At 49.3% G+C, this 15887-nt stretch overlaps 1 protein-coding gene across 3 annotated transcripts in view; it reads right to left on the bottom strand.

Annotated features, from left to right (window-relative positions):
- Positions 1-15887, bottom strand: part of MARK4 (microtubule affinity regulating kinase 4) — a 672690-nt gene that overhangs the window by 487415 nt on the left and 169388 nt on the right. For all 3 annotated transcript variants that reach the window (XM_030220223.1, XM_030220222.1, XM_030220221.1), the window contains exon 2: positions 3443-3640. In XM_030220223.1, the coding sequence (XP_030076083.1) occupies positions 3443-3640 (198 nt within the window). The remainder of the gene's footprint in view (positions 1-3442; positions 3641-15887) is intronic.

Genomic DNA, 15887 nt, shown 5'->3' with positions numbered 1-15887 from the left:
AAGAATCCTGCCCCGGCAGGGGACGTGGAGGGACGGATGAACCCTTTCTGGAGATTCTCCCGGATATAGGCTTGCATAACCTTCGATTCCTCTCGGGACAGAGTATAGAGACGGCCCCGAGGTGGCATCTTGTCAGCCATCAAATTAATAGCACAATCAAAGGATCGATGTGGCGGCAGTACATCCGCTTCCACGGGACTAAACACATCCACGAACTCCCGGTACTCCTCTGGCAGAGCGGTTTGACAGGCTAACACAGTTCTAGGGGTAGCTACTACCGCGGGACAGCTGGATTCCCGGCCCTTCAAAGAGGCCTCAGTGCAGGCGCCACCCCAGGCCTGAATCTTCCCTAAAGTCCAATCTATGACAGGGGTGTGGCGCCGTAACCAGGGCAGGCCCAGTACCACAGGATGAATGGTGCGGGGTAAGATCAGAAATTGAGCCTCCTCACAGTGATCCTCCCCCACCTGAAGCCCCAAAAATGGAGTCACCTCTGTGATAGGCTGGGGTAACGCTGTACCCTGGATGGATGTCACTTGCAGAGCAGGTCGGTAGGGCAGTGTGGGCCATTCCATCTGCCGCAAGAGTTCCTGGCAAATGAAATTTCCCCCGGCCCCGGAATCCAAGAGGGCACGGGTGTGAACCATCGTCTCCTGCCACCGCAAAGTTACCGGAAGAGTTATCAGCTGGTCGGGTAGGGGATTAGAGTGCCCCAAGACCCCTCCCCTTAGGGCGCCTTGGGAGTGTTGTTTCCCGGCCGTGCGGGGCAAGTGCGAATGAAATGACCAGCCTCGCCGCAATACAGGCAAAGACCGCCCCGCAGACTTTGAGTCCTTTCCGACGGAGTCAGTCGTTGGCGGCCGATAACCATAGGTTCTTCAGAAGTCTCCCTAGGTTCTCGGGAGCCACGGCGGGGGGACGATCCCTGACTAGACTGAGGCACACCCCTGGGTCCCTTCCGCCGGTCGGCTCGGGCTCTAGCCCTCTCCTGGAAACGGGTATCTACCCGGACACAGAGCGAGATCAGGGCATCCAATTGCCCCAGGACCTCCCGGCCAGCCAGCTCATCCTTGATTCGATCCTGAAGTCCCTCCAGGAAGATGGCAGATAAGAACTCCTGATTCCAGCGCAACTCGGTTGCCAAAGTCCGAAACCGAATAGCATAGTCTGCCACAGTCCCTTCGCCCTGTTGTATCCGCAGCAACTCGGACGCGGCGGAAGACGGCCTTCCTGGAAGGTCAAATACCATGCGGAAGTGGCGTTGAAACTCCGCATAGTTGTCCAAGAGCGGATCCTGTTGTTCACATAACGGGGACGCCCAGGCCAGGGCCCGTCCCGTAAGCAAGGAAATAACATAGGCCACTTTTATCTGGTCTGATGCAAAAGCCTCTGGTTGCATCTTGAAGGAAACCCCGGCAACTTCCGGGAACCCCATCAAATCGTGCAGGCTCAGGGAACCGAAGTCCCGGGAAGGACCCTCCCGGATGGGGAGCCGCTGCGGCGACCTGGTGGACCGCAGCGGTCTGGTTCTGTACCTGGACCGAGGATAGCTGAGAGCATACGTTCTGTAGGGCCCCCGACAGGGCGTTCAACTGCTCCTGCTGCTGCTGGAGAACTTTAGCCAGGTCCCGTAGATCGGGTTGCGTAGGCGAGCTCATGGCTTCAGGTTCCAGTCTTGTCTGCAAGGTAGGTGAGCCCTTAGGTCCCGCGAGGCCCCGAGGGACCTCAAAGGACAGCCGTGCAACCCCAAGTCTTCACCCGTGGCGACCGCCGTTCACCAAGGGTTGAGCCCCCAGCTGCAGGCGGTCAACGGGACTTCAGGAACCGCGGGGTGCCGAACTGACCCAGACAGGGACCAGGAGAGCAGAGGGCAGATGGAGAATGAGGACATTCACAGACAGGCAATAGTTCTGGGCCGGCAGCTGACAGCATAGTCAAGATCAGGCAAGAGGTCGAGGCAGGCAGCTAGCAGGGAAAACCAGGAACAGTCCAAAAGTCAAAACCGGAAGAACAAGGAAAACAACGGAGCACAGGAACCAACGGAGACTGGCCTCGGGAACAGAACCTGAAGCAATGTTCTAGCTCAGTCCCCTTCCTTAAATACTGTTCAGCATCAGCCGCCCCGCCCCCGTAGGTACAGCCGACCAATCCAGACCTGGTTATCGACAGAGCCTTTCTGATCGGCTCTGTCCGATTCCCCAGGCGGGACCACCAACCTGGCCTCCCAATCCAGCACCTCAGAGGCGGAGCTCCGGGCCCTCGCGCCCGGAAGAGAAGAAGACGCCGGCCATCGCACCTCGGCGCCGCCTCTTTCAGCGGCGTAAACATAGACCCCACAGCTGGCGACCAAGAGACCGGCGGCCGCAATCGCCGGCCTCTGGCCTCGGCCGGAACGGCCATCACCGCGGCCTCCGGACCGCCGACCCTCACCGCGGTGGACGCCGGCTCCCGCCCCCCGCGGCGGAGGAGCCGAAAGGAGCGACGGACGCGACATATTCAAAGTGATTTAAATGTTCAAAAACAGCTCCTGGCTAGTTAAATAGCTTATTCAGGGACTAGCCACTAATTTTCAGTGGCATTTAACCTGGAAGAGGAGGCATCAAGTAGTCACAAGTATAAAGTGCTGCTGCCCACTTTCCTCCTACCAATGGAAGGGTAGATTTTGTTGGGTTGGTGTTATCTGATAAGAGGATATGCACCCATGAAGAATCATGCCTGGGGATGTAACTAGAGAGGCTGCTTGTGACAGTGTATTACTGTCCACAGACAAAAGGCAGATATCTCCTTGTTATATTACTCTATGGAGTCAAAAAGTACCAAAACAACTGGTGTGGTACAGAAATTTATTGGTATGTATCAAAGACCCAATATGAGTTGTGTTTCAGCCGTTAGGCCTGCCCCAGGAGTCTATACCAATAATCTCACGATTAATAAGAATTCTGAGATAAACATCAATAACTGCACCAGTACTGCACATAAGAAATACTTTGTGCTGTTTCGCAGCACTACATTATGGCAGAGTATTAATTATGTGCACTATTGGTGTAGTTATTAATGTTTATCTCACAATTCTTATCAATCATTGTGAGATTATTGGTATGGACTCCTGAGGCAGGCCTAGCAGACGAAACACAACTCATGTTGAGTCTTTGATACCTATCAAAAAATTTCTATACTACACCGTTTGTTTTGGGACTCTGTCACCTTTGCTGCTGTTGTTTTCATGTATTTTCTGCAAAGGCTAGTTCTTCCCTATGTATCTTTGTACTCTGTGGAGTCATACATGTTACATACCCAAAAAGCCATACCTGTATGGATGGAGAAAGTAAGGGGCAAATTGAGGTGTGGACAGGTGGGATGAAAAGATGGGTTAATAAGATACAGATAGGTGGGAGACACTGATGGGTTAGCGAAACATTCGTTTTTAAGGGTTCAACCTCACCTCTCTCCCAGTCAGGATGTGCCTGGCCAGCTTGACTTTGGCGAAGTTGCCCTTGCCGATGGTTTTCAGCAGCCGATAATTGCCAATGTGAGGCTGCTCATCTGTGCAGGAGGCAATGGAATTCCGACATCGAGCACCCAGTGAGCGACTTGTCCATGTTGAGCCTTTCTCTGACCGGCTGCCCCCCAGGGTAGAGTGCTGGGCAGAAGAAGGAGAGAAGGTGGTCAGTAGAACAGACAATTATAACAAAACAGCAACACAAGGGTTCTCTGAACTCTCCTTATCCAGTGTAGTACTATGTGGGTCTCTTCCCCGAGGAATATGATAACATCCTACTCACCCCAATACTAAAAGACACTAAGAAAAACACAAACGACCTCACCAATTACCGTCCAGTGGCGTCTATCCCACTAGTAGTCAAACTGATGGAAAGCTAGGTGACCAAACAGCTTACGGAATACATGGACAAGTTCTCAACACTACATGACTCATAATCAGGATTCCACCCCCACCACAGTACTGCAACTGGTGAAATTCAAACAGGAAATAGCCACATGTAAAAGCATCCTTCTCCTTCAATTTGACATGTCGAGCACATTCGACATGGTACACCACAGTATACTACTAAGACTCCTTGGCCACTTTGGGATTGATGGAAACATACTTAACTGGATCAAGGGTTTTCTAACCACCAGAACATACCAAGTAAAATCAAATTCAAACATATCACCACCACAGAAAGCAGACTGCGGAGTATCCCAAGGATCACCACTATCACTAATACTATTCAACATAATGATGATCCCACTGGCAAAGTCCCTATCCAATCGAGGCCTTAACCTGTACATCTATGCAGATGACATAACAATCTACATTCCCTTCAGACACAGAAATAACCAATGAGATCAATGACGGCCTGAACATCATGGACTCTTGGGCAAATTCATTCCAACTGAAACTGAACACTGAAAAAACACACTGCCTCATCCTCTCATCCCACCATAACAAGTACAAACCCACAACCATAAACACCCCAGGACACACCCTCCCTATTTCAGACAGCCTAAAAATACTGGGAGTCACAATCGACCGCAACCTTACCCTTGAGAGCCAAGTAAACTCCGTAATAAAGAAAATGCTGTACTCAATGTGGAAACTCAAACAATTAAAGCCTTTCTTCCCGAGAGAACTTTTTCGAAACCTAATACAATCAATGGTCCTGAGCCATGCAGATTACTGCAACAGAATCTACGCAGGATGCAAATAACAACTCACAAAAAAACTCCAGACCGCCCAAAACACAGCAGCCAGGCTAATATTTGGTAAAACACGATTCGAAAGTGCCAAACCCCTCCGAGAAAAACTGCACTGGCTCCCAATCAAAGAAAGGATCATCTTCAAAATCTGCACCCTGGTCCACAAAATTATCTACGACGTAGTCCCAGCATACATGACAGACCTCATAGATCTACCAACCACAAACAGAATCGGATTATCACGATCATATCTAAACCTACATTACTCAAATTAAATACAAAACAACTTACGCATCCTGCTTCTCCTACATAAGCGCACAACTATGGAATGGACTCCCAAAAGCTGTGAAAACAATCCATGATCATCTAAACTTCAGGAAATCACTAAAAACCAACCTCTTCAAAAAGGCTTACCCCACCGATCCACCGTAAATCACCACACCCAGCAAGACAGTATAACCAATGATTGTACGGAACAATAAACAATTTACATTCCCTTTGACCCTCGTGGTGCCTGACACACACCTACCTCATCAGACCACAATATAACCTTGTATTTGTTATCAACCGACATGGTGAACGCCATTACGGTACTATGTAAGCCACATTGAGCCTTCAAATAGGTGGGAAAATGTGGGGTACAAATGTAACAAATAAATAAATAAGCAAAGCAGATAATGCACTAGGGTAGGAGTGTCACATAAGGTTCAGCTGTGCACATCTATGATGAACACAGACCTACAAAGTTTTACTGGGCTGACTGGATCAGCCATGCTGGTCTTTTTCTGCCATCATCCACTATGTTAATATGTTACTACAACAGATTATTCCTAGCCACCCAATGCTTTGTGTTTTATATACACACACACTGTCAACATTAAAGGGTCTGTATTGTCTATGTATTACAAGAAAACAGCAGGGTAATCGATCTGCAAACTCCAAGATGTATTACTCCATAACAGCTATACACTTTACAAGCTCCAGAAGAAAACTCACTTTGGTACAATCCAACTATTGAAATCAGCACCAGCAGTAAATTTGAGAGACTAAGATCACACTCAACATGGGAAAATTAGGTTCTTACCTTGGTAATTCTCTTTCCTTTAGTCACAGCAGATGAATCCATTAACTGATGGGTTGTATCCACATACCAGCAGGTGGAGATAGAGAACACTGAAAGACACAGTGACTCTGGACAGCCAGCCCCTTCTGCCTCAGTATATGAAACTTCCAAAGCAGAGTGAATAAAAAAAGCAACATAACAAACTTTCCTCACAGTGAATAAACGCCCCAGAATCGGAACAATAATGAAACAAAGGAGGGACGATCTCAACCTCCTGCAATAGAACAGCAAGTAGAAACTCTGAGAACTTGTCTTCAACTCCTCCCGAGGAGCTACATTATCTGCATGAAAGATCTGGACAAACAACAAAGTCAGACAGGGAGAGATCATGGATTCATCTGCTGTGACTAAAGGAAAGAAAATTACCAAGGTAAGAACCTAATTTTCCCTTCCTTGTCATCAACAGCAGATGAATCCATTAACTGATGGGATGCACAAAAGCACTTCCTACGTAAGGTGGGAACAGGCAACTCCGCGAGCAAGTACTTGCGCACCAAAATGCGCGTCCTGCTTCGCTGCAACATCCAGCTTGTAATGCTGTACAAACGAGAGCTGAGAAGCCCAAGTAGCCGCACGACATATCTCATGAAGAGAAAGAGCACCCGTCTCAGCCCACGAAGAGGAAACCGCTTTCGTGAAATGCACTTTAAACGCTTCAGGAGGAGACCGTCCTGAAAGCAGGTACGCAGAAAAAATGACTTCCTTGAGCCAACGGGCTATAGTGGCCTTAGATGCTGGACCCCCACGTCGAGGACCTGTCAACAATACAAACAGGTGATCAGAAGTCCTGAAGTCATTTGACATCTGTAGATACTGCAACAGAGCCCTGCGTACATCCAAAAGACGCAATTGCCCAAAGGAATCCAGAAAGTCCTCCCTAGAAAAGGAAGGTATAAAAATGGGTTGCTTCAGGTAAAACGCTGAAACCACCTTAGGCAGGAACGAAGGCACTGTCCATACCGTTACCCAGGACTCCGAGAACTGTAGAAAAGGATACCGACAGGAAAGCGCCTGAAGCTCAGAAATGCATCTAGCCGAAGTCATGTCTTGAGAGTCACATCTTTCTCAGAAGCCTGCCTAAGCGGCTCGAAAGATGAACGCTGGAGAGCTTTCAACACCAGCCCCAGGTTCCTGGCCGGACACGGCGACCGCACGGGAGGATGGAGCCAAAGCGCCCCTCTGAGAAATCGGACAATGTCTGGATGCGCAGCAAGGGACAAGCCAGAGACTTTCCCTCGAAAGCATACCAATCCTGCCACTTGAACTCGCAGGGAATTGTAAGCCAGGCCTTTTTGTAAGCCGCCCTGCAAAAAGTCCAGTATCGGCGAGACTGTAACACACATGGGTGTGATCGCCTTTGAAACACACCACGCCTCAAACTTGCACCAGATCCGAGTATAAGCTGCGGAGGTAGACCGCTTGCGGGCCTGCAAGAGAGTACATAAATACATAAGTAATGCCACACTGGGAAAAGACCAAGGGTCCATCGAGCCCAGCATCCTGTCCACGACAGCGGCCAATCCAGGCCAAGGGCACCTGGCAAGCTTTCCAAACGTACAAACATTCTATACATGTTATTCCTGGAATTGTGGATTTTTCCCAAGTCCATTTAGTAGTGGTTTATGGACTTGTCCTTTAGGAAACCGTCTAACCCCTTTTTAAACTCTGCTAAGCTAACCACCTTCACCACGTTATCCGGCAACAAATTCCAAAGTTTAATTATGTGTTGGGTGAAGAAACATTTTCTCCGATTTGTTTTAAATTTACTACACTGTAGTTTCATCGCATGCCCCCTAGTCCTAGTATTTTTGGAAAGCGTGAACAGACGCTTCACATCCACCTGTTCCGCTCCACTCATTATTTTATATACCTCTATCATGTCTCCCCTCAGCACTCTCTTCTCCAAGTTGAAAAGCCTTAGCATCCTTAGTCTTTCTTCATAGGGAAGTCGTCCCATCCCCGCTATCATTTTAGTCGCCCTTCGCTGCACCTTTTCCAATTCTACTATATCTTTCTTGAGATGCGACAACCAGAATTGAACACAATACTCAAGGTGCGGTCGCACCATGGAGCGATACAACGGCATTATAACATCCTCACACCTGTTTTCCATACCTCTCCTAATAATACCCAACATTCTATTCGCTTTCCTAGCCGCAGCAGCACACTGAGCAGAAGGCTTCAGTGTATTATCGACGATGACACCCAGATCCCTTTCTTGGTCCGTAACTCCTAACGTGGAACCTTGCATGATGTAGCTATAATTCGGGTTCTTTTTTCCCACATGCATCACCTTGCACTTGCTCACATTAAACGTCATCTGCCATTTAGCCGCCCAGTCTCCCAGTCTCGTAAGGTCCTTCTGTAATTTTTCACAATCCTGTCTCGAGTTAACGACTTTAAATAACTTTGTGTCATCAGCAAATTTAATTACCTCGCTAGTTACTCCCATCTCTAAATCATTTATAAATATATTAAAAAGCAGCGGTTCTAGCACAGACCCCTGAGGAACCCCATTAACTACCCTTCTCCATTGTGAATACTGCCCATTTAACCCCACTCTCTGTTTCCTATCCTTCAACCAGTTTTTAATCCACAATAGGACATTTCCTCCTATCCCATGACCCTCCAATTTCCTCTGTAGCCTTTCATGAGGTACCTTGTCAAACGCCTTTATTTATTTATTTATTTATTTATTTATTTATTTATTTATTTATTATTTATTCATTTCAACATTACTATACAAGAAACATCTTGTTAGGGAAAAGCATCCATCAAATAAAATAATAATCAGGTTTAGAAACAACCAAATCAAAGAAATACTTCAAAGGTAATTTGATACTCAAGTCCGTAATTTGGATCCAAGAATTCGGAAATCAGGGAGAAAACAAACAAAAAAAGGTAACATAGAAAATACAAATAATAGGATAATGCTATCTCTGGTAAGTGGAGATAACTTAAATTTAACGCTTTTCCTTTTTCGCCGAGTTAACTAGTGCGGTTATATGAGCAGGCTCCGTAAATATGTATTTTTTCCCCTCAAGCCTGACTATGCACTTGCAGGGGTATCTTAAAAAAAAGGTACCCCCCAAGTGCAAAACTTCAGGCTTAAGGAGCAAGAATTGTTTCCTCCTTCGTCTAGTCTCCTTAGAGACATCAGGAAAAAGCAATATTTTAAACCCTAAAAAAGGTTTATCCTTATTACGAAAAAACAAACGGAATATCCAATCCTTGTCCGGTAATAGTGCAACCGTTGCCACTAAGGTGGCGGCAGTTGCATTTTCAGAGTCAGAGGCTTCCAAAAGAAGAGAAACATCTATAGGTTGGTCATTAATTGATTTCTTGTCGTTCCCTGGGGTGTAATATGCATAGGTAAATGATGGCAAGTTCTGATCTGGTATAGTCAAAATATCATGCAGATATCGTTTTAACATCTCAAGAGGAGCAATGTTTGGCACCCGGGGAAAGTTGACAAATCTCAGGTTATGATTTTTAGTATAATTGTCAAAGAGTTCCATTCTTTGCCTGAGATTTGTTAAATCTGTTACCATAGTTAATGGTAAAGTTTCTAATTTCATAACTCTTTGTTCCATTTTATCCAATTTAACTTCCAAAGTCTTAACTTCTTCCTCTCTCTTTAAAGAAACAAGTTCCAAAGAGTTCACTCTCGGTACAATTGCATTAGTCTGTTTGATAAACATTTGCCCTAGGGTCGACATGAGATCCCATATTGCGTCTAGGTTACTTCTTTTGGTTTAGCTGTAAACTCTTTAGGAAGTTCATACCTTTGCAGAGGCTGTTCTTGGGCCGCACCATGACCCTCAGCTCCTCTCCCCTCACTCCGTGGTGTCACCTCGGGCAAACTGCCCTCTGTTCCCTCCATTGTTGGTGAAAGAATCTCCAACTGACGTTTTTCTGGGCCCTCATCTCCCACTTCGGGCGACCCTGTCGGTTCCATCAGGAAGGAGCTAGCGCCAATCGGTTGAGGTGGTGGACTGCACTTTGCAGGGCTTAAAGTTGTTTCCAAGCCGGGGGAAGCTGAATTCTCCCGAAAGCCAGCATTCCCTACCAGTGGCGTTCCGCTAGCTTGGTCAACTCCGAGTGGACGCACAAATCGATCAATCGGACCAGGTAACGGGGAGGATAGTGGGGAGGCTCTGGCCATTATCCTCCCTCTACGTTTAGGCATTGTTGAATCAGGATAAGCGTGACCCACTGCGTCTTACCAGGACGCGGCCTGTCAAACGCCTTTTGAAAATCCAGATACACAATATCAACTGGCTCCCCTTTGTCCACGTTTGTTTACTCCTTCAAAGAATTGAAGTAAATTGGTCAGGCAACATTTCCCCACGCAAAAGCCGTGCTGACTTGGTCTCAGTAATCCATGTTCTTGGATGTGCTCTGTAATTTTGTTTTTGATAATATCCTCTACCATTTTCCCCGGCACCGACGTCAGACTCACCGGTCTATAATTTCCCGGATCTCCCCTGGAACCTTTTTAAAAAATCGGCGTTACACTGGCCACTCTCCAATCTTCCGGTACCACGCTCGATTTTAAGGATAAATTGCATATCACTAACAGTAGCTCCGCACGCTCATTTTTCAATTCTATCAGTACTCTAGGATGAATACCATCCGGTCCAGGAGATTTGCTACTCTTCAGTTTGCTGAACTGCCCCATTACGTCCTCCAGGTTTACCATGAAGTCAGTAAGTTTCTTCGACTCGTCCGCTTGAAATACCATTTCCGACACCGGTATCCCACCCAAATCTTCCTCGGTGAAGACCAAAGCAAAGAATTCATTCAATCTCTCCGCTACATCTTTATCTTCCTTGATCGCCCCTTTTACCCCTTGGTCATCCAGCGGCCCAACCGATTCTTTTGCCGGCTTCCTGCTTTTAATATACCGAAAAAACCTTTTGCTATGTTTTTTTGCCTCTAATGCTATCTTTTTTTCGTAATCCCTCTTGGCCTTCTTTATCTGCGCCTTGCATTTGCTTGGCACTCCTTATGCTGCTTCTTGTTATTTTCAAATGGTTCCTTCTTCCATTTTCTGAAGGTGTTTCTTTTAGCTTCCTTCACCTCACTTTTCAACCACGCCGGCTGTCTTTTGGACTTCCGTCTTTCTTTTCTAATTCGCGGTATATGTTTGGCCTGGGTCCCCAGGATGGTATTTTTGAACAGAGTAGAGATGACCTTGTTAGAGTAGCCCTTGTCTCTCAATAGCGCCCTCTCAAGAGCCAGGCCATAAGACCAAATCAGCAGGGGTCCTCCATCGTCACCGGACCCTGAACCAATAGGTTCGGCACCAGAGGCAAAGGGATTGGAGTCTCCACCAGCAGCCGACGGAGATCCGCATACCACGGACGCCTTGGCCAATCCGGAGCGATGAGAATTACCAAGCCTCAGTGCTGTTGAATCCTCAGGAGGACTCGGCCTATCAAGGGCCAAGGAGGGAACACATACAGGAGGCCCGGGGGCCAGGGTTGAGCCAGTGCATCCAACCCCGCCAAGCGAGAGGATCTCGCCTTCTGCTGAAAAAATGAGGGTCTTTGGCATTTGAAGACGCCATTAGATCCAATCCTTTGAAGACGCCATTAGATCCAATCCGGGAGTCCCCCATTTGGCATAAATATGAAGAAACACTTCTTCTGCCAGTTCCAATTCCACCGGGTCGATTTGATGTCTGCTGAGGAAATCGGCCTGCACGTTGCTCTGACCTGCTATGTGAACTGCCGACAGCAGATGCAAATGGAGCTCGGCCCAGAGGAAAATCTGAGCAGCCTCTGCGGCCAGTGCCCTGCACTGAGTGCCGCCCTGGTGATTGATGTAGGCCACCTCTGTCATATTGTCTGACAGAACACGGACAGGAAGCCCCTCCAGAGTCTTGTGGAAGGCCAGAAGAGCCTGGAATATCGCTCTCAGTTCCAATTGATTGATGGACCAGCCCGCTTCCACCAAGCACCAAGAAGGAAGCACAAGCGGCATTCCCTGGTGCAGCATCCTGTCGGAGAGCCACCAACCCAAACTATGCCAGGCCGCAGGGAGCCACGTAAGTCTGCGTTGGTATTTCTGGGAAATCGAAGACCATTGATGGAGCATAGCAATCTGCAGCGGCCTCATATGAGCTCTCGCCCAGGGAACCACCTCCATGGTGGCCGTCATCGATCCCAGGAGCTGAACAAAGTCCCAAGCTCGAGGGCGAGGCATCCACAGGAGCAGACGGACCTGATTCTGAAGCTTGCATCACCTGTGGTTGGGGAGAAAAATGAACCCTGAGGCCGTGTCGAACCAGACCTCCAAATACTCGAGAGACTGAGAGGGGGTCAGGTGACTTTTGGGCAAATTGATCACCCAGCCCAGAGTCTGAAGAACCGTTATAACTCTGGTCGTGGCGAGTCGGCTCTCGTCTGCCGAATCCGCCCTGATGAGCCAGTCGTCAAGATAAGGGTGAACTCTGATACCCTCTCACCTGAGAAAGGCAGCTACCACCACCATTACCTTGGAAAAGGTACGGGGAGCTGTGGCTAGGCCAAAAAGCAAGACCCGAATGTCACGCCCCTTACCTGTGCCGCCCTGCCCGCAGTGATGCCTCGCTCCGCGAGCAGGAGAGAGCGGGGTATCGCTGGCTACGGGCGGCGTGTGCAGGGAATCGTGCTGGCCTCCTGGACGGCGCCGGTTCGCCGCTATTGCGCGGTGGCGGCTGGAGAGCGCCGGCCATTATGGCAGCGCCGGCGCTCACAAACTGGAGAGTCTCTTCCGGGCGCGGGGCCCGGGAGCAGGGAGAACGCCCCTTCTGGGCCCGGATTGGCTGGTCGCGGCGGGACTCCGCCCTCTCTCGGTGACCAGCCTATCCAGAGCCCTGGAGCGGGTTGCAGGCTCCACCCCCCGGACAGCTGAGGATTGTCTTCCTGATGGAGGGGGCTACTTAAGGACAGAGGCTGGCAGAACTCTTTGCTTCGGCTTCTGCTTGTGTGGTTCCTGAGTTCTGTGTTTTGTGGATTACTTGCCCTGAACCTTGGATTGGACCTGGACTTTGCTTTTGCCTGCCGCTTGCCCTGAACCTTGGATTGGACCTGGACTTTGCTTTTGCCTGCCGCTTGCCCTGAACCTTGGATTGGACCTGGACTTTGCTTTTGCCTGCCGCTTGCCCTGAACCTTGGATTGGACCTGGACTTTGCTTTTGCCTGCCGCTTGCCCTGAACCCTGGATTGGACCTGGACTTTGCTTTTGCCTGCCGCTTGCCCTGAACCTTGGATTGGACCTGGACTTTGCTTTTGCCTGCCGCTTGCCCTGAACCTTGGATTGGATCTGGACTTTGCTTTTGCCTGCCGCCTGCCCTGAACCTTGGATTGGACCTGGACTTTGCTTTCGCCTGCCGCCTGCACTGAACCTTGGATTGGACCTGGACTTTGCTGTTGCCTGCCGTCTGCCTTGAAGTTCTGTTTTGACCTGGTACTGGGCTCTGGCCATCTGTCTGCTGTCCCTCCTGGGTTCCAGTCCCTCTTTCCTGGGGAGGTTCCTGTCCTGATTCTCCAGGTAAGATCAGAACTGTCTGGCTGCCAGACGTGTTTGGCACAGGGGCTCACTGATCGTGGAATAGGCCTGACAGAAAGCCGAAGCCATGAGCTCGCCAGATAAGCCTGATCTGACCGACTTGGCCCAAGCCCTTCAACAACAGCAGGCTCAGCTTAACAGATTGTCTGGGGTACTACAGGATGTGTGCTCTCAGATGTCAGCACAGCGAGGGTCGTCGTCTGGAGCAAATAGGACGTCTCCATCCCATCCTGCTTTTCGTTTGCCCGAACCTCCCCGATTTGACGGCACACCCTCCGCATGCCGCGGATTCCTGAATCAATGTCAAATGCTCTTTGACATGCAACCTGCCTCCTTCCCTACGGACAAATTAAAGATTACCTACATCATTTCGTTACTCTCCGGTCCTGCCTTGGCCTGGGCTTCACCACTCTGGGAACAACAGGATTCTCTCCTCTCAGAACTAGGAGAATTCCTACGTAGGTTCCGCATGGTATTTGATGTCCCAGGGCGTCCCTCTTCTACTGCTAGTGAGCTTCTACGGATTCAGCAAGGGAACAGCTCGGTTGGAGCCTATGCTATTCAATTCCGCACCCTGGCTGCGGAACTTAAATGGAATCAAGAGGCCCTTACGGCCATTTTCTGGCAAGGCTTGAGTGGGCGTATTAAGGACGAATTAGCCGGGCGTGAGATTCCAAGTACTCTGGACGCCTTAATCGCCCTAAGTATCCGGATTGATGTCCGCTTCCAGGAACGGGCACGAGAACAGGGTGCCTCTCGTCCGTCTCGAAGGACCTCTCCTCAAAGACACCGTACGGTCTCCCCTCAGGGGGCTGCGGGTCCAGCTGCGGAGGGAGCGGAGGAGCCGATGGTGATTGGCAGATACCGACTATCAGCTGTTGAGCGGGCCCACCGGAGGAGTAATAAATTATGCATGTATTGTGGGAAACCTGGTCATTTTGTGAAGGGATGTCCCAACAAGCCGGGAAATGCTTAGACCCTAGCCTTGTGGAAGGGGTGGTTTTGGGTCACTCAGGAGCCCTTCCGGACAATTTGATGACTGTACCGATTATCTTACTGTGGCAAGACTTTAGAATAAACACCCTAGCTTTACTGGATTCAGGAGCAGGGGGCAACTTCATTGATGCTAGCCTACTTCAGGGGCTAGGAAGGCCGGTGGTTCCCTGTAAACCAGCTCTGCAGGTGACTTCTATTCATGGCTCTACTCTTCCCCAGCCGATTACTCATCTCACCCTTCCGCTTCGGATGCAGGTGGGCCTCCTTCATCATGAGGAAATACAGTTTCTTATTTTACCTCAAGCCATTCATCCTGTAATTTTAGGTATGCCCTGGCTGCGGCTGCATGCGCCCTGCATAGACTGGCCTTCAGGAGAGATCAGTCAATGGAGTACTCGTTGTTTTGAGACTTGTCTGACACCAGTGCACCCTCCTCCTACTAAGGTGCTAGCTCTGCCTGGAATCCTCCATCCCTGTGAGGCCTGTCTGCCGAAGGAATATGATGAGTTTTCGGATGTCTTTGATGCCCGGGAGGCGGATTCCCTCCCACCCCATCGCCCTTTTGATTGCCCCATTGAATTGTTGCCGGGCACGATGCCTCCTAGAGGAAGATTATATGCCTTGTCCCGGGATGAATCTGCAGCTATGCGGGACTATGTTCGGGAGAATCTTCGTAAAGGGTTCATTCGACCTTCTTCTTCTCCTGCCGGGGCAGGTTTTTTTTTTGTCTCCAAAAAGGATGGGTCCTTGCGACCCTGCATTGACTATCGAGGGCTTAACAACATCACGGTCAAGAACCGTTATCCTCTTCCGCTCATTCCGGAGCTTTTTGATCGACTCCAGGGGGCGGTCATTTTTACTAAGTTGGATCTCCGAGGGGCCTACAATTTGATCCGGATCCGCCAGGGGGACGAGTGGAAGACTGCGTTTAATACTCATGAAGGCCACTTTGAGTACCGTGTCATGCCTTTTGGTCTTTGTAACGCTCCGGCTGTGTTTCAAGATTTCATCAACTTCATTTTCCAGGATCTCCTGTATTCTTCAGTCATTGTTTACTTGGACGATATTCTGATCTTCTCCACTTCTCCTCAGGATCATCCCAGGCATGTGCGCACGGTACTTCAACGGCTCCGGGATCACCGACTGTTTGCCAAATTGGAGAAATGTGCATTCCATCAATCCACTATTCCTTTTTTGGGACATATTATCTCTGCTGTTGGATTACAAATGGATCCTGCTAAACTACAGGCTATCCGGGACTGGCCTCTTCCCCAAGGTCTCCGGGCTCTGCAGCGGTTCCTTGGATTTGCTAACTACTACAGACAATTCATTCCCCATTATTCTCTCCTCACAGCTCCTTTAACAGCCCTTACTCGGAGGGGTGCGGATGTTCGGCACTGGTCTCCAGCTGCTCTGGACGCCTTTTCTACCTTAAAGGAGGCTTTCTTGTCTGCACCTGTGCTCCGAAGTCCGGATGTCACTAAACCTTTCGTGGTGGAAGTGGATGCCTCTG

Source organism: Microcaecilia unicolor, chromosome 11 (genome assembly GCF_901765095.1).
Source record: "Microcaecilia unicolor chromosome 11, aMicUni1.1, whole genome shotgun sequence".
Classification (NCBI taxonomy): Eukaryota; Metazoa; Chordata; class Amphibia; order Gymnophiona; family Siphonopidae; genus Microcaecilia; species Microcaecilia unicolor.
The sequence above is the reverse complement of the archived record's forward strand: the minus strand, read 5'-3'. Positions and strand labels throughout refer to the sequence as shown.